Source organism: Oncorhynchus nerka, linkage group LG5 (assembly GCF_034236695.1).
Source record: "Oncorhynchus nerka isolate Pitt River linkage group LG5, Oner_Uvic_2.0, whole genome shotgun sequence".
In the NCBI taxonomy this organism is placed as follows: Eukaryota; Metazoa; Chordata; class Actinopteri; order Salmoniformes; family Salmonidae; genus Oncorhynchus; species Oncorhynchus nerka.
Window position 1 is genome coordinate 54,043,596 of NC_088400.1, and position 19,157 is coordinate 54,062,752.

The 19,157-nt window shown below is 44.6% G+C and overlaps 1 protein-coding gene and 1 non-coding gene across 7 annotated transcripts in view; one reads left to right on the top strand and one right to left on the bottom strand.

Annotated features, from left to right (window-relative positions):
* Window positions 1–531: 531 nt before the first annotated feature.
* Window positions 532–19,157, bottom strand: part of LOC115129641 (activin receptor type-2A) — a 52,365-nt gene continuing 33,739 nt past the window's right edge. For 2 of the 6 annotated variants that reach the window (XM_065018742.1, XM_065018741.1), the window contains 11 exons: window positions 16,355–16,435; window positions 15,883–16,090; window positions 15,155–15,276; window positions 14,090–14,244; window positions 7,680–7,829; window positions 7,177–7,320; window positions 6,048–6,193; window positions 5,770–5,884; window positions 5,373–5,511; window positions 4,993–5,123; window positions 532–4,446 (listed from right to left, as the gene is read on the bottom strand). In XM_065018742.1, the coding sequence (XP_064874814.1) occupies window positions 4,252–4,446; window positions 4,993–5,123; window positions 5,373–5,511; window positions 5,770–5,884; window positions 6,048–6,193; window positions 7,177–7,320; window positions 7,680–7,829; window positions 14,090–14,244; window positions 15,155–15,276; window positions 15,883–16,090; window positions 16,355–16,435 (1,586 nt within the window). In that variant the 3' untranslated portion in view covers window positions 532–4,251. The remainder of the gene's footprint in view (window positions 4,447–4,992; window positions 5,124–5,372; window positions 5,512–5,769; window positions 5,885–6,047; window positions 6,194–7,176; window positions 7,321–7,679; window positions 7,830–14,089; window positions 14,245–15,154; window positions 15,277–15,882; window positions 16,091–16,354; window positions 16,436–19,157) is intronic. The other 4 variants (XM_065018745.1, XM_065018743.1, XM_065018744.1 and 1 more) reach the window with 4 other exon arrangements.
* Window positions 8,389–8,462, top strand: trnaa-ugc (transfer RNA alanine (anticodon UGC)). The gene has a single exon. It is a non-coding gene; the product is annotated as a tRNA-Ala (tRNA).

A 19,157-nucleotide genomic window follows, 5' to 3' on the forward strand; every position in this document is an offset into this window, starting at 1 on the left:
AATCCAATTTTATACATCATTTTGACAAGCAAGTTGTCATCAAGGTAAGTCCCGCATATCATCATCTCAGTAGAAGACAATTTCCTGCACACTATCCCCATCAGTTTCTATAGATAATTCTTAAGATATCTGCATCAATATTGAAGAAAGGTTTTCTTTCAGTTTGAAGAGAGTCGATATGCTTTTCAAAAAGGTCATATTCTTTAATATTCAGTCCAGTTTGAGGGTTGGTTTTGGACAACCACTGAAAGACATGGGACCCCGAACCATCCCCTCACAGACTGACAATGAATGACCTGATCAAATTTTTCCCCCACGTGTATATTCCCTGTGTGTAAACAGAATGATTTGGCTCTACTTATTGAATAAAGTCAAGCATTTTTTTCATCAGTGTATGACCCATACTTGTTATAGTGATGCATGAAGATGAAACCCATTCAATGCTAAACGCTGCCATCTAGTGGTCTGTTTTCAGCACCAACATTATTAGGTAAAAACAATTCGCAGATCTCAGATGGACATCAGCAGCAATGAGCAGTCACTATACTTTATTTTAGGGACAATAGCATACAATTTCTCTGTACAATATTTAACATCCACTTCCAACCAGGCATCTGAAAAAGTTTGTTAAATAACTTGCAAAGCATAAAAACTATTGGCAAGTCCAATTGAACAGTCATTTGTGCCAAGTCACACTGTTTGACTATCAGCAAATACAGAACTAAAGCTAACCTAGGTTTAGCTTTAGTGTTGTTTTGAGAGAAAGTGTGTTACAGAAAACACTGTCTGCTGGTCACATACAAGGGATAACATTCTTGCAACACTGCTGGAATATTGTAGCAATGGTATCTCAATGCTGTAGACTAGAGTAACATCTGGGGTCTGAGCTAGGATGTCTGAGGTAAAACAATGACCGGTTTCACACTACTGAGCCAACCCAAACCATCATTTGCTGGCTCTGATATTTTCCGATCACATTGTCATTTTTTTATGGTGGATGCTTAACCAGGCCACCCCAGTGCGACTCGGTTCGGCTTAGTTTGGCTCACCTCAGTAGTGTGAAAATGGTAAAACTATTGATTCAGGGTTTCATTTGAGGGAATTTTCATCAGACCACCGTAGAAAGAAATGAGTCTCATCTGGGGAAGGAAGAGTGACCGTTTTGGGCCATTTGGGTCATAAATTGAAACAATTTAAAAACATAGATCTACAAAATAAACAGGTCAAATCTTATTATGGAATAATTAATTCATCAGGGATTTTTTTGCTTCTTTGTGATATATTCTAAAAACAATAGAAACAACCTCATGCTATATCCATCAACTACAATCTAAATATGACATGTATATTTACATAATGTGCATTTCAATATTCCAGTCAATCTGAAGTAAAATGTTATTGGGCTTTCTGAAGTTTATCTGAAAGAAAATCACCTCTCACAAGAAGGCCAAGGTCTGATCAACTAAGAAGATTGTAGTGTGGTTTGGGGTTTAAAACGTCTGTACAGTGAAATCAGCTCTGTACAAGTAGCTGTGGTTGAAAAATAAAAATCAGGTACACAAAATTATACCCTCAAAATACCAGAAATCAGAGGATCACATCATGGCTACATATTTATTTTTTCTCAAAAGCACATACGACAATAAGACATAAGACAATCAAAATAATGCAGTAGTACTGTAGTACTGTAGTGATTGTATATCTGATTGTTGGTTCACCGCTAACTGCTTGGAAACGCGTGCCCCTTCCACTCTTCCTCCAATGCCCTTTGCTTGCTAGTTGTATTGCTGAGCGCTACAGGGTTCCAGTGTGTAGGGAGCGAGGGAGGGAGGGAGGGGGATTCACAGTAACGGCCACCATTCTACGGCTTTCTCAATTAAAATGTCCTTGAATCCTCACATCCCCTCTCCTCCTCCTCAACCATATTAGGCAAGGAGACAGGATGTGAGGAACCAAGGAAAGACAAATTGTGATAGAGCCTACATCCGCTGAGAGACCACTGGCCAACTGCAGCCTTTACCCCGAGAGTACAGACACAATCTAGTAATGCAGTTGGGCCTTCCCTAAGTCCGTTCCACTGTCTTTCAGATAAGAGGTAAAGTAATAGTTTGATTTGGCACCTGCCCACCTGCTCTCTGTCTAATACTCAAAAGCTCAGGTCTGCAAATAATTAAAAGATCAATAGACAAGATTAACTGTTTAAAAAAATGCTACAGTGGTGTGAAAGTCGCTCCTGCAGCAATGCAAGTACGTACGCACTTGCACCATTCTGCACGAGTTGCATATACTGTAGTAATTACTGAAAAGCATAGTATTGAATCCCTGAACGTTGTTGTAGTTCCAGTTTAAAACACTGACTAGGTGTGAAGAGAGAGAATGCAAAGATGAACGCATCATCATCCGTGTCAATGTCACCCAGAAGACAAATCTGAGCTCATACAACAAGCTAGAAATGGAACACATTCACAAATCAAATTCCGGAAGGACGACGAGAGACATCCTAGTTTTGCCCAGGGTGGGTCTACAGTAGTAACGTTGTCACACTGATTAAAGGCTCAACCGAGTTGAGATGATAGAGGCTAGAAGTAGAGATGTTTTAACGCTATGGTTGAGATGACACCAGGAAGAGATGGTTCACCCGCGTCTCAAAGCAGAAGGGTAGTAGTTAGGGACTGGAGAGACAGAAGGTTAGTAGCTAGGAACTGTGAGAGCGAGAAGGGTAGTAGCTTGGGACTCGGGAGAGACATAAGGGTAGTAACTACGGACAGGGTGAGACAGAAGGGTAGTAGCTACGGACAGGGTGAGACAGAAGGGTAGTAGCTACAGACAGGGTGAGACAAAAGGGTAGTAGCTACGGACAGGGTGAGACAGAAGGGTAGTAGATACAGACAGGGTGAGACAGAAGGGTAGTAGCTACAGACAGGGTGAGACAGAAGGGTAGTAGCTACAGACAGGGTGAGACAGAAGGGTAGTAGCTACAGACAGGGTGAGACAGAAGGGTAGTAGCTAGGGACTGGGAGATAAAGATGGGTAATAACTAGGGAGTCGAGACAGAAGAGTAGCTTCCTGAGCTTTTTAAAAAGAAGATCAAAGGATAACCAAAAGGCATGCTCACATCATTAAATACTCGGTTGACACAGCAAGCCAAAATAAGTGTTTAAAAAATATAATATAATTTTCAATGACTTAGGGGGTTATTGAAATAGTCTTAAAATGTAGGATTAAAATGTTTACAATAAAAACAAATTAAAACAGCAAGGAAGGACAAAATAATGCTCAAAAAGAAAAACAAGAAGGCTCGCGTAAATTCATAGTCATACATCTCTTGGCAGACTAGTTTTAAAAACTGTGGTGATAATTATTATGTTTTCACCTGCCACAGCTGTACAGTATATAGTTCAATAATACCAAAGTAATGATGTCATCTGAATAGTTTACAGAGAGATTGTTGTAATCATAGAAATAGAATTAACAGAACTAGAAACAATAGTAGTTCTACTTCTATGGTTGTAGTGTTGTAATGAAGATGGAACTGAGGTATACCGTGTTGACTTGAGGGAGGTCTATGGTTTTGCTTTCGAAGTAGTAATGCTTGGAAATGGATCCCCCCCCTAAAATAAACCTTGATTACCATTGTTTTGATATTATGTACAGCAGCAGTACACGTGACATTCAGAAGCTGTTTCTTATTGGCATTACAATTGTCATTATCATTATCATATAAACACAGAAAGAAAACAGCAAAGGAATTTTAAAACAAGTTGCCCTTTTCTTTTCTGAGCTGTGAGAGTTCGTCTTGTAGAGTCCATACTCTTCCTCTTCTTTTTCTTAGAAAATAGAACAGAAGTCTGTTAGGAGGTCCTAGTGTTTTCTTCATATAGAAAATATCCCTTTTGCCCAGCTCACAGGGTTTGTTACGACCTAGTGTTCTTTTGAAGGATTCTTTTTGACAGTTTGAGGCTCGCTACGGGAGTCCAACACATCGTGATGCTATGAAGTGGGTAGAAACCAAACCAGTGTTGGTGGGCACAGCCAGGTATTTCCTGAATGACAGTAGTGTAGCGCACAGCACTAAAACACACCACGCCAGCACACCCATCTGAGGGGGTCAGGGGTCAGAGTTTAACCCGGGATCATCCAGAGTTCATGATCCTGAACGGGCCACTCTGGTTGATCAATGTATACCTGAAAACATCCAATCAAAATAGCTCCATGTCCACCACCTGACACGTCCAGTCAATGTTCGTTCATTCATAGGCTGGACTCTTTGGGAGGGAAGTCCACGTTGGTCACCATGGTGACGACGGTGACAATCTCCTCGGGGGCGATGATGTTGGTCTGGCGTTGCATCTGGATGATGCGTTCCTCCACGCAGCCTGCCGAGAGCCTCGCCTCGGCCTCGTGATCCCAGCACTCCTCGATGGTCTCACACAGCATCACCAGGCCCTGGGACAAGCATAAGAGTATATATATATGGTCATTTAAGCAGAATCTTTGATCATACGCAGGAACTGAACCCATAACCCTGATGTTGCTAGCTCTATGTTCTAACCCATTTGGTTTCCAACCTTTTTCGGTTACTGTACACCAACTGAATTTTGCTCTGCCCAGAGTACCACTGAAATACCTAAGTACTACTTAGGTCGTTTTTTGTGGTATCTGTCCTTTACTATTTATATTTTTGCCAACTTTGACTTTAATACATTCTTAAATAAAACAATGTACTTTATAATCCATACATTTTCTCTAACACCCAAAAGTACTCGTTACATTTTGACAGGAAAATGGTTTGCTTAAAATGTGAAACAATTTTTACTTTTAATACTTAAGTATATTTTAGCAAATCCATTTACTTTTGAGTATATTTAAAACCAAATACTTTTAGACTTTTACTCAGTTTTTTCTGGGCGACTTTCACTTGAGTCATTTTCCAAGAAGGCATCTTTACTTTTACTCGAGTATGACAATTGACCACCACTGGTCTTCACTCACTATGTGTTTCTGCCAGCACTCTCTGAGGCAGGGACGTAGCTTCTTGTGGACCACCACCTCCTGCATGTCCTCTAGAGATGGGTGCTGGCCGACCTCCTCCTCGAAGGGCAGTGTGTACTCATCCACAGGACCTGCAACGAAACACATACACACTGCATGAGAATACAGAGAAAACACACACACACACACACACACACACACAAACACACGGTGAGTCCTTTGGGATCACATTCGGCACTGTAAGTATTCTGGTCACTTCCGTCAGCTCCACATGGAGTCAGCAGTCGGCCGTGTCACTGATCCTTACTGAGACGCACAAGGTCAACATACCTGTTGCAAACACACGAGGACACACACACACACACACGTTTTTCTCTCACCGTCTGCAGCGGTGCAGCGAGCGGTCAGCTCCCATAGCACCAGCCCCATGGCGTACATGTCTATCCTCAGGAAGGAGTCTCTCTGGAAGTTGATGGCCCCCTCCAGCACCTCAGGGGCCATGTAGCGCCTCGTGCCCACCTGGAGAAGCATAGCATGTCTCATGTCAACAACACACTGCCCTAAGGTCATAGTTCACTCCGAAATCAACGTTTGTCCGATATTTACACGCCTCTTACGGACCTCAATCGTGGGATATTACACCGCTTTTGAAGTCTGAAAATGTATTTGATTTTGAAGTGAACTACAGTATCACAACATTTGCGGATAACGTATTGACAGAGTCTGCTCTTTCTGCAGGTTAATACAGCATCAGAATAACCAGCGTCACTATTTTACCTGGCCGTGGGTGTCTCCTGCTGACTTCCCAGCTTCAAACTTCAGGGCCAGGCCGAAGTCCGCTATGCAGGCTGTCAGGTTGTTCTTCAGAAGCACATTCTTGCTCTTCATGTCCCTGTTGGAGCCAGAAAGAGAGTGATGAGAGAGAGAGAGAGGGAGAGAGAGAGAGAGAGAGAGAGAGAGAGAGAGAAAGAGAGTGCCCCCCCCCCTCTGCGAACAATAACATTTTTTTTAATTCAAGGTAGGACCGGGCCCGGCGGATACCACACCCTACCCACCTGTGTGCGACGGCGGGCTTGTGTCCGTCCTTCAGCCCAGGGATGTCCTCGTGGAGATAGGCCAGGCCACGGGCCAAGGTCTGGGAGATGTGGCACAGCTCGTTCCATGACACCACGTTGGCCTTCAGGTAATCAGTCAGAGAGCCCTATGGGGGAAACACAATTAGTGTTAGTCTTTTCTCTATTCACCCTGTAGGATTGTGTGCAGGAAAATTAGGAGATTGGTTCATTTGACATCTCTGATCCTGCTTCAGCTGCGACATGGGAGGAGGGAGGGGGATAACATAGTTGTAGTAACACTGTCCAACCACTGGAGGGCAGACAGACAACCTGTTGTTGCCAGTCATTGGAAACCCGCTTCAGGGTCTGACCCTGTGCTGCTTCCATTCTCTTGGTATATGTGTGGCAGAGGAGGCTGGTAGGAGGAGCTATAGGGGGACAGGTTTATTGTAATGGCTGGAATGGAATTAATGGAACGAAGTGAAACAAGTGGTTTCCATATGTTTGATGTGGAACCATTTATTCCATTCCAGTTGTTACAATAGTCCGTCCTCCTATAGCTCCTCCCACCAGTCTCCTGTGGTGTGTGGTGTTTGGTCGGTTGGGGGTTAAGAACAAATAGACCAGGGTTCCCCAACTGGCGACACGCAGGCACATTTTATTTGTTGTCTGAGACTATTTTTGGGTGGTCTTTTCAGCTCCAAGTGATTTTAATTTTGGAAATCTCTTCCAAAGTATTCCCACGCATAATATGTGATCGTATACAAATGTAAGCAAGTTTTTTTTTTTGGGCCTCTGTACAACAATGTAGATATCCCATTCAAAATCAGCCGCTTCCAGCTACAATAGTCATTTACAACATTAACAATGTCTACACTGTATTTCTGATCAATTTTATTTTATTTTAATGGACAAAAAATGTGCTTTTCTTTCATAAACAAGGACATTTCTAAGTGATCCCAAACTTTTGAACAGTAGTGTATCTGTTTGGGCTTCTTGCGGTCAATTTGCAGTCTACAAATGATTTGTAATTATGTTCCGGCCCCCTGATCATCCTCTCTGATTCCAGTTCATGATCCCTGAAATAGACAAATGTACATTTTAATGGACAATCAAGTTATGTACATACGTTGTCGTGATAGGCTGTTATGAGCCAGAGGTCTATGTCCATGTTGTTGCCTCTCTTCTCCACACTGATAAAGTGGAGCAGGTTCTCGTGTTTCATCCCAGTCAGGCTGTAGATCTCATACTCGTTCTGCCATGACAGCTTGTCCTGCAGGCGACACACCAACAGACAACGTTAGGTTCTCTGTAGCTCAGTTGGTAGAGGACGGCGTTTACTACAGCAGGATTGTGGGTTTGATTCCCGCGACCGCCCATACGGAAAATGTTTGCGCACATGACTAAGTTGCTTTGGATAAAAGTGTCTGCTGAATGGCATATATTAGCTATTTCACCTTGTGTGATGCACAAATATGACCACAATAACTAATAGTATTTCATGGGGCACTTCAGTCCCATAAAACAGGAGGCTCAAGCCAACTTCCTAGAACAGAGCTAAACCTCAATCAATCAATTATCTATATAAAGTCATTTTTACATCAACAGTGTACCTCAACGTCCAACTCATACCTGAATGGGGAAGACCTTGACAGCCACGTAGTCATTGAGGAGCTGAGCCTTCCACACACAGCCGAAGCGCCCCCTGGCTTTGACCTCGATCAACTGCAATGGCTTCTGCCCCATGATGGGAGAGGGAGGGGTGTGTGGCCCCAGTGGGTCCTGTAGCAGAGGGCAGACAGGGAGATAGACAGCAGGTTGGTACTGGGATCAATGAAAACACTCATACGCTCTGTACTAGTGTGACATTGGGGCTACATACTTGGTGTTGGGCTCAATTCCATTTCAGTTCAGTCAATTGATTCAGGAGGTAAATTGAAATGCCAATTCTAATTTCCATCATTGCTTCTCAGTTGAGAATAGCGGAAAGAACAGGTGCACGTCCTCACAGTATTCAGTCCCCACATGATGCTGATACACCGGATACAATTTTATTGTATCTAATTAGTTCTGTCATTGCACTAACAGGAACAGTATTTTTGAACTCTAAAAGCTGTGTAATTGCTGGGAACACACTTGGGAAGACAGATCATTATGAAAAAGAGTCCAGACTAGACAAGACATTGATGAAAACCTGATGAGATTCATCTGAAAGATTTCCATCAAGGAAAACTGTCTTAGTTAGTCTAGACACAGAGCAGTGTGAACGCTTAAAACACTGTCCGCAGGGATCATTCCAGGACAAGGAGAGAGCATTGTTGTATTCTACTTCAGTTACGTGGTCCTGTGTGGCTCAGTTGGTAGAGCATGGCGCTTGCAACGCCAAGGTCATGGGTTCGAATCCCACAGGGGACAAGTACTAAAAAAAAAAATGCTCTCACTACTTACTGTAAGTCACTCTGGGTAAGACTGTCTGATAAATGACTAAAACGTTATAAGTTGAATGCAACGGTGATAGAGACTGTATCCCTATGTAGTGCACTACTTTTGATCAGGGCCCATAGGATTCGTGTCAAAAGTAGTGCACTACAGTATATAGGGAATACGGTGCCTTTAGGGGCACACCCAGAGTCTTCTCTGAGACTTCACAGGGCATTAACTCGGTCAGTCCTACCGTCTCTTCAAAGAAATGGACTTGACATGCATTTTCAATTAGATCCTTCCATGTTATTATAGGAATATTTGAAGACCAAGCGTGTCTTTTACAAGTCCTCCCGCATAAAAGGTAGAGTAAATAAGAGACAGGAGAAGAGAGGAGATGTCTGGGACTTAGAAGAAGCTAGTTATAACAAAGAGAGGGGAGGGCGCCTTTAGCCTTCGATTGTGGTGATGCGTCCCAAATGGCTCTCTATTTTCTCAACTACTTTTGACCAAGGCCTAAATGGCTCTGGTCAAAAGTAGTGCATTATATATGCAATAGGGTGCCAACCTGGCAGGGTTGAAAACAAGGCGGGTGTGGCAGTAGCTGCTGTCAGAAGTAATGCCATGTATTTAGCATATTTATATCTGGGTACTGTATCGCATGAAGAGCAACCTGATATGAGTGGCCTAGATGGGTCAAGCCTCTCCCTCTGGTGATGGCTTAGGGCAGGGTTAGTTTCAAATCAACAATGTGCTAGAGGGAGCAAGTGTCACAAATTGTGTGTGTGTTCCAAATATAAAATGGGTCAAGTCAGCTGGTCCTCTGGATTAAACTAATCACTTCCACGTGTGACTTTCGAGAGAGAGTGAGGGAGTACGATGTCACCATCGATGTGGAGCCCCAAAACCGAAAAATACATAGTGGCTGGTTCAATGTCCACTGGAGGGCATGGCAACCATTGATGGAAAGATGAACAAGTGAGGGGTGTTCGGGGGGGTCTATTGTCGCCCTGCAGAGCTGAAGAATGGTGAGAGGGGAGGTTGGGGCAGACTCTCGCCGCCATCAACAGCCTGCCAAGCAACAGCGCTGACATTGGCCACGGTTTCAGTAAACACACCAGACGCCTGCCTGCCCGACATGCTTACGCCTGACTTTTCCTCGCCATAGTTTCAATAATTAATCAGACGCTTGAATGCTGAGTCGTAAAAAGCAGGATTGAAAACCGTATTGTGTTTAATGGAGAGACGCCCCTGGGCACTAATAAATGTCCCTCAATAGAATTCCATCCCATTTATGATGTTTTGAAAAAGGAACTAAAAAAAACAAAACAATTGTGTTGTTTATTTTACGGCCGATTTACGATCTGGTACGTCCTTGGTGGTGGTAAGAGGGTTATGAATCGTGGTGTGTGTCCCGATTGGCACCCTATTCGCTATATAGTGCACTACTTTTAACCAGAGTCCTATGGGCCCTAGTTAAAAAGTAGGGCACACTATAGGGGATAGTGTGTCATTTGGGAGGCATTCCTTGGCTAGCAATGTAATGACACATGCGACAAGGAGCAGATTGACAGGTAAAAAGTTGTGAAAATATTTTCTTACTGTCTGCAAGTTCACTTAGAAGTAACCACTTGGCAGGCAGAGGCAGTTCCAACTGACTCTAGGCCACCATGACGGTTCTATATTGGAATTGAAGGACTGTTTTGTTTCTAAAATCCGAAGTCCTCAGGAACAATGACACAGCCAAGGAGGCTAAGGAGCATTCACAATAGATACCAGCTGTACCACAGAACAATTTGGAAGAGGTAACCCTAGGTAACCCTGCTAAGGAGGTAAGGGCAAATAGATCAGATCCACTGACTGTCTAAAGGCCTAGGATGAGTCTCAAATGGCACCCTATTCCCTATATATATGCACTACTTTTGACTGAGGCCCACGAGAGCTCTGGTTAAAAATTTGTGCACTATTTAGGGTATAGGGTGCCAGTTGGGACACAACCCTAGACCAGTGGCAAACAGTTCAAGTAAAGCACTACAAAAGCAGGAGCAGCATCTCTTTCTCTAGAATTGTTATGATCTGGGCTGTCAGTCACAGTGTCACCAGACCCAGGCTCCGTTCACAAGGTGGTTGGGCGGCTGAATGGCGTGCATTACACTTTGTCAGCACACCACACTGTACCACAGGAAATAAAAAATAATCTGCACAAACCCACCCACTCTGATGCATGAGGCCTTCAAACAATCACACATCTCCGCTACTTCAATTACAGCAATTGACTTATGACATTGAAAGCATCACATGCTGCTGGGGGGGTTAACAGTAGTCCTTTGTTGCGAAACATTGGCTAAATGTTGACCAGCGCCACATCAAAGGCCATACTTGTATTTAAATTGGTCCAATGCCTCTTTCATCCATGTATTAGCACAAGAATGGGCCGTGTCCCAAATGACACTGTATTCCCAACATAGTGCACTACTTTTGACCAGAATCCTATGGGCCCTGGGCAAAAGTACTACAGTGTCTAGAGAATAAGGTTTCATTTCAGAGGCAGCCTTTCCGTAATTCAATGGATTCCAACCCCTCTTTCATTTACACGTTGGCACACGTCATCTTAGTTATCTACCCATGGTTGCATTGCAACAGATAAAAAAAAAAAAAGTGCAAAATATTATCATCCAAAGTGGACATCCATGCTCATAGAATGCATTTTGTACATTGACTCATGCATGCACTTTGTTTGGTCATCGGTTGATTCCACTATATTCTGCATTTACAAAGGATGGAAAAAAATGCATGACGTCCATGCAAAAATATGATTAAAAAGATCCATAAAAGCAACCATGACTCACATATAAAATAAACCCACCCAAAGAAATAAATAAAACAATAAATCGGGAAGCAGTCAGAAATGAAACGGGCCCAGTTATCAAGCTCCCTCCCAACCAAAACCCACTGAAATTGAAAAGTGTTGGAGTTTAATAAAACGTATCTTACCTCTATCATTATATGAAAGGCGTGCTTGTTATAGGATAGAAAAGAGGCAAAAAAAGAAATGATTGTTTTCAGTGAGGGTGAAATGGAGGTAGATAAAGGAGCAGTAGTCACATCCCAGATGATAGATGACTCTGGTAAGAGAGATTTCTCCCCGTTTCTCATCTCTCTCTCCAGCTTTCCTCCTGGGCCTCCTCCCTTTTCTTCTCTCTCGCCCCGCTCACTCCTCCTGGGTCTGGCGTGTGAAAGATGTGGGCCTGTGTGTGTCGTCAGCTACTGAATCAATTCCAGCTTCCCCTGACCTCTCATGGCCGTATGAAAAATAGAGCCCCGATAACAAATATGTGGACAGTGTCGCCTGGCGCCGCAGCATCTGATGACCATGTGTTTGTGCTTGTGTGGGAAAGCGAATATACGAAACATCTTATCATGACAGACTGACCAGGTGAGTCCAGGTGAAAGCTATGACCCCTTATTGATGTCACATTAAATCCACTTCTATCAGTGTAGATGAAGGGGAGGAGATCGGTTAAAGAAGGATTTTTAAACTTTGAACAGGGTTTGGTAGTAGGTGCCAGGTGCACAGATGTGTCAACTGCAACGCTGCTGGCTCTTTCACGCTTAACAGTTTCCTGTGTGTATCAAGAATGGTCCACCACCCAAAGGACATCCAACTTGACAACTGTGGGAAGCATTGGAGTCAACATGGGCCAGCATCCCTGTGGAACGCTTTCGACACCTTGTCGAGTCCATGCCCTGACGAATTGAGGCTGTTCTGAGGGCAAAAGGGAGGAGGTGCAACTCAATATTAGGAATGTATTCTTAATGTTTTGTACACTCAGTGCAGGCTAGTTAAAAGTATAGAATACTAATAGAGCAGCCATCTCCTTTTCTGCCTGAGCCTTTTTTTATACTCAACTGTTTTCATACAGATGTAGGATCTTAATTTGACCACCCTGTTGCAGGAGAACATTCCTGCAAGGTTATAAAAGTTTGTAATTTCCACTGAGATTTCTGACTCGTTTCTCCCTAATGAAACGTGCATCAACCCCTACAAAAATGTCTATTAATTATAATCCACATAATAATTCAAATGTCCTGTTCCTGCGGGATTATTTTCCTGCTGTAGCATACTGGCTCAAATTCAGATATGGACGCGATCGTGATTGTGGTGACCCTTGAAAGGTTGCCAATCCCTTTTCGCTCACTCTCACTCTGTAACAAAGCACAGTGAGTGTTTACCTTTAACAAAAAAAAAGCTCATTAATAATGGAGAGGCCTCAGCTCATGTTCCATACAGTAAGACAGGTAGTTAGGAGAGTGGCTGCTGTGCCCAAGCAGAACAGTCATAAATTATGTCCCTGCCATAACTAGCCCTGGGCCTGTGTATGCATGTATTACTGCCAGACTCTGGCAACCTCTAGGACACTAGCTAACGGTGTCATGGCATTTCCTGCATTCCATTGTTGTAATCATAGCAAATAGACGGATGCTCTTAAATGTACATTCTCCAGGCTCACCTCACCCGCGCGTCACGACTGCTCGTCTGGCTACAGCAGAGCTTGAAGCAAAGCCACGTAGGGCAAAGGAAACGGAGGGGCGCTTGTCGTAACAAATCAGACATGACACAGAGATTAAGAGTCGAAGTGGGCGAGTTTTAGTCCGGTGTCAGATCAGCTGCTCACAAGGCAAGGCAATCAGCACTTCTGCTCAAAGGAGATGCGTTATAGATTAAACATGGACACTTTAAGGGCCCAGGGTTAGAGCCAGCCTCCAGGGGAGGGAAGGAGGGAGGGAGAGAGAGGGGAAGGGGGAGGGAGAGCCTGACTGCATTATTTATTAGTTTGTGCTTTTCCCCTCACTTTCCCTTTCAGGCCTAAACCGTACCCTGGGTGCTCGCTCCTTCATGGCATCATGGCCACGTAGTGCTGGGTTAGGGAGGCCAGAATCATCCCAGCTCACCCCAGAAATAGATGACAAACACAGGGAGCCTTTGGGGTGGAGGCAGAGGAGTGGGGTCAGGTCACACTGTTCCGTATGACGCAGTAACCGAGCACAGTAACCAAACACTTCACGGCATCGTGGGCTCCCTCTCAAACACACTGCAAAGGGCAACAGGCAGAGGAAAGGCAGTGGCAGTGTTCTGGTGACATTTGTATTTATTGTACGGCAGTTTACAAAGAGCTGTACAGGAGCAGGCTTGAGTGAGCCACCCTTGTCCGACCTATGAGCACAGAGCCCTATCCTGTGAGCCTAACCAGGGTAAACAAACAACAGCTTTGTGTGTGTCCGTCGTGTGCCTGTGTGTGGGGCCATAGTAATGGCTTGAGTGCTGAGCAGATACACATTTCACAGTGTGCCCACATACACTGCATGGACTGCACGCACACACACACACGGCAGCACACGGTCCGAGTCGGGGCTAGGCTTCCTGTCACTCTCCAGCTAATCACGTGTGTTCACTTCAGATCAGCAGGTTCAACGTTCTCTTCTGCCATCCATTGTTTTGCATCCGTTTTCCTTGGAAATGTTAGTGAGTCACTCCTATATCAAGATTAAAATACCAAGCAGTGAGGAGTACGTCTTCCGTTTATTCTGGACATCGCACGCACACACTCTCACACTCTTACCTGTGTTGGCACCAGGACGGGGGGGTATGCCAGCTTGTGATGACGGTACATCCAGAAGGAGAAGATGACGATGGCGGCGATGCCCATAATGGGCACCAGAGAGTACAGCAGGGTGTTGAACAGCTGAGGCTTCTGGGAAAACGGGTTGGAGGTCGCTGTGGACGGAGAACCGGGGGGCGGAGAAGGCGGTAATGGGGAGGAGGGGGAAGAAAATGAGAGGGGTGGGGTACATAAAGGTGCGAGAATGGGGAGGATGGTGGAAAGAGAGGGAAGGGGGTTGGTGAGGAGGAGACAGGGAGATGGAGAGAGAATACACCTTAATACAGGTATGCAAATGTGCTTTGTTCCCCTCATATTTTCATCACGCCATACACAATGGTATCAGAAGACTGGTAGTGAAACACTCTAAAAATAGTTCCCGACACAGCTCAACACATCTGGGTCGCTTCAACAAAATCCTCTAAATAGTGAGATTAATAGTGAAATGCATTTCATGAGAACTTAAGCCAGCAGCCAAAAATAACCACCGAAACAACCAAGTGACCCAAAAAACAAATAGCTAAGCCTTACTGTGCAGTGCGCCCACTTGTCATATCACAAAGATGTAGTATTTGATGTGATCAGCCACAGCTATGTCATCACAGTTCTCTGCCATCACAGTTCTCTGACATCACAGTTCTCTGACATCACAAACACGGCTGGATTGCATTATTGCTGTGGTTTCCCTTCCTGTGACACTGAGGTTATCTGGGGCTGGGCTTGGTGGCCCCGACGGACGACACTAGTTGCTACACTCTGACTGGGCCTAGACTCAGACAGGTCCCTACTGGCCGCCATAGAGAGGAGGACAGTGGCCAGCCTGGAAACAGAGTTTCAAATTAAAGCAGTAGACCTACGGGCCCTGGTGAAGTAGAAGACCTTGTGTCTCTAGTGTGTGTTGGGGAATATGCCCCAGTGCCTCTTGGGTTAGGTTGGGTTATTCTTATTGACTGATCGTCTGTGTTTGGCTGGAAAACAGACAGAGGAGGATGTGACATTACATCAGCTTCCGGTGTGTGAACTTACATGACGACTTACTTTGGACAGCCTGCGTGTCGGGGCTGTAGAGGAACTTGTCGTTACACATGTTGCCTTCGCAGCAGCAAAAGAAGACGTCCGGACTCTCTTTCGTCTCCACACATTCACTACTGCGGCAGAGAGAGAGAGAGAGAGAGAAAGACAGGAGAAGAAAGAAGAGAACACCTCTGTCACAAAGGTAGAGAGCTGAGTGCTGGCAGCCCTCCACTGTACCGATCCCCCTCTTTCTCTCACTGGTGAGGAAGAACTACATCTTTACAGGAAGAGACAGACAACCACTCTGACAAGCGCTGTAGTAGAAAGCCAATTTTTGCTTGATCCGAAAATGTGATATGTGGTCGGAGACGCCGTACTTATACTTATTTTCCACCATCATTTGCAAATAAATTCATTAAAAAACCTACAATGTGATTTTCTTTTCTCATTTTGTCTGTCATAGTTGAAGTGTACCTATGATGAAAATTACAGGCCTCTCATTTTTTTAAGTGGGAGAACTTGCACAATTGGTGGCTGACTAAATACTTTTTTGCCCCACTGTATATGCCATTTAGCAAACACTTTTATCCAAAGTGACTGTTTTCGTGCATACATTTTCATGTATCGGAGGTCCCGGGAATCAAACCCACTATCCTGGTGCCATGCTCTACTAACTGAGCTACAGAGGACCACTAAGCCCTAAGTCTACAATCTTGCCTCAGAATAAGACACTACCTAACCTGTCATAGCAGTTGACATCGTCCAGCCAGCAGCCCTGCTTGACGATCTCGATAGTTCCCGAGGTGTTTTTCCAGGTGGCGAAGCAGTGGAGCCTCTTGTCCTTATCTCCGTAGCAAGGCTCGATGCCACTGCGGTTGGTTCGCTCCTTCTCCCAGCTAGAGTTGTAGTAAACGCACTCCTGTGTCTCCGAGCGACCCAGGATTGCACCTACAAGACAGAACAAGAGATACACAAGCAGAACGGGTCATTCATAGCCTGTATTCTACATACGGTGCATTCGGAAAGTATTCAGACCCCTTCACTTTTTCATCTCGTTACGTTAGAGCCGTATTCTAAAATTGATTAAATAAAAAATGTTCCTCATCAATCTACACACAACACCCCATAATGACATAGCAAAAACAGTTTTTTTGAATTGTTAGCAATTCTTTTTAAACACAATTTAAAAAAAAATTAAATAACAATTCAGACCTTTTGCTATGAGTCTTGAAATTGAGCTCAGGTGTATCCTGTTTCCACTGATCATCCTTGAGATGTTTGATTGGAGTCCACCTGTGGTAAATTCAATTGATTGGACAATGATTTGGAAAAGCACACACCTGTCTATATAAGGTCCCATAGTTGACAGTGCATGTCAGAGAAAAAAACAAACCATGAGGTCGAAGGAATTGTCTAGAGAGCTCCGAGACAGGGTTGTGTCGAGGCACAGATCTGGGGAAGGGTAGCGAAACATTTCTGCAGCATTGAAGGTCTCCAAGAACACAATGGCCTCCATCATTATTAAATGGAAGTTTGGAACCACCAAGACTCTTCCTAGAGCTGGCCGCCCGGCCAAACTGAGCAATCGGGGGTGAAGGGCCTTGGTCAGGGAGGTGACCAAGAACCCGATGGTCACTCTGACAGAGATCCAGAGTTCCTCTGTGGAGATGGGAGAACCTTCCAGAAGGACAACCATCTCTGCAGCACCCCAACAATCAGGCATTTAAGGTAGAGTGGCCAGACAAAAGCCACTCCTCAGTAAAAGGCACATGACAGCCCGCTTGGAGTTTGCCAAAAGGTACCTAAAGGACTCTCAGATCACGAGAAACAAGGTTCTCTGGTCTGATGAAACCAAGGTTTAACTATTTGGCCTGAATGCCAAGCATCACATCTGAGGAAACTAGGCACCATCCCTACGGTGAAGCATGGTGGTGGCAGCATCATGTTGTGGGGATGTTTTTCAGCGGCAGGGACTGGGAGACTAGTCAGGATTGAGGGAAAGACGAACGGAGCAAAGTACAAAGAGATCCTTGATGAAAACCTGCTCCAGAGCGCTCAGGACCTCAGACTGGTGCGAAGGTTTACCTTCCAACAGGGCAATGACCCTAAGCACACAGCCAAGACAACGCAGGAGTGGCTTCGGGACAAGTCTCTGAATGTCCTTGAGTTGCTCAGCCAGAGCTCGGACTTGAACCCGATTTAACATCTCTGACGAGACCTGAAAATAGCTGTGCAGCGACGCTCCCCATTCAATCTGACAGAGAATGGGAGAAACTCCCCAAATACAGGTGTGCCAAGCTTGTAGGGTCATACCCAAGAAGATTCAAGGCTGTAATCGCTGCCAAAGGTGCTTGAACAAAGTACTGAGTAAAGGGTCTGAATATTTATGTAAAGGTGATATTTCAGTTCTTTCTTTTCTAAAAAACTGTTTTTTTGCTTTGTAATTATGCTGTATTGTGTGTAGATTTATATATATATTTTTAATAAATGTTAGAATAAGGCTGTAACATAACAAAATGTGGTAAAAGACAAATGGGTCTGAATGCACTGTACAACACAGGCTAACAGAGCTCATAACAGGGCAGCAATTGCCTCAACTAGTGTTCATTCATATCATTTGTTCAGTTCACTGGACAGTAGTGTATGGATGTCAAATAGGTCTGCTTTTACTATCGGACTGATTGATTAACTGACAGGAGGCCAAATGTGGCATTCTGGTTACAGCCTACGTGTCCTTAAAAGACACAGACAGATGCAGTGCACAGACAGGAAAACAACATGTGCATTTTCAAATAGAACAGCTAGGCTATTGATGTGTACAGCAGCTTCCATGTAACTGAGGTCGGGGTCTAACTTTAGCTACGTCATGTATTTTTCAGCAGGGCACTGACTGAATCAGTCAGGCTGAAATAAAAGGGCTACAGAAGTCAAGTGCTTTTGGCCAGAGTCGGGCTGCAGCGGTAGGTCGTTTTAAACTACAACGTAAACAGCATCCAGGCTGAGGGCACTCTCTACCAAAATGGTGGTGGATAAGGTGAGTTTCCCCCTTTACTATGTAAAGCGCTTTGGGTACCTCAGTTGGTAGAACGGTGCTATATAAATCCAATCCTCACCTTTGCTGTGCATTGCACTTGCCTCACACAGTTAGAGAACTGCACACACAGGGAGGGCCAAAGCCCAGCAATAATCATTAAGGAATGAGCTTCGCCCCTGATGTATGGGGGATTTGTTCATTCGATTTATAAGTGGTCAAAAAAAGATGATCCCATACAAACAGACCTCAGTTTTCACCTATTAAGCAGGTGAAACAATTGTTCCAGCGGGTAAGAGAAGGAGTACTGCTCTCAATGCTCTGTCCTACTGCTCTCAATGCTCTGTCCTACTGCTCTAAGCTACCATTCTTCCAGTGGGAATCCTCTAATTCCCACCTCACAACCCTGAGAAGACCCATGTTCGGGAACCAGAATCCCAGCCCTCTCTCCCTTGGCTTGGGTTGGCCCAGCCTGAAACTGACCCGGCCCTGGTCCTCCTGCCACCTCAGCTTGCTCTGGTTGGTTCTCTCACTCAGGAGCTAAGAACAGGTCTGGCAGTGGGCTGTGCTGCTCTGTGCCCAGGCTGTAGTAGGGCCGTTCTTATCCCCTGGTATCTCAAACCCGGGCTCGGCTGGGCTCAACAGCACCACGTCACTGCCTCAGTCACAGCCTGCCAGGGCTGCTGTGTGTGGGTGGGAGGCAATGCTGGGAATCAGATGCAGGTGGTTCTCTCTTCCTGTATTCAAGAATATGCTGTTTTATGGAAGCCTTTGGGCAATTCCATGGTAACGGAATTACGCTTGACTCAGTTTTCAATTAAAATGTATGCTAAACAGAAACCATTGATTTCAAAGTTTAACAAACCATACAACTCCATGCACAAGGTCTACATTTAACAATTTCCACAAATTGTCACAAAAACTAATTACTGTTAATAATGATGCAAACATTGCTAAGAGAATAAAGGTAAAAAATATCCCTCT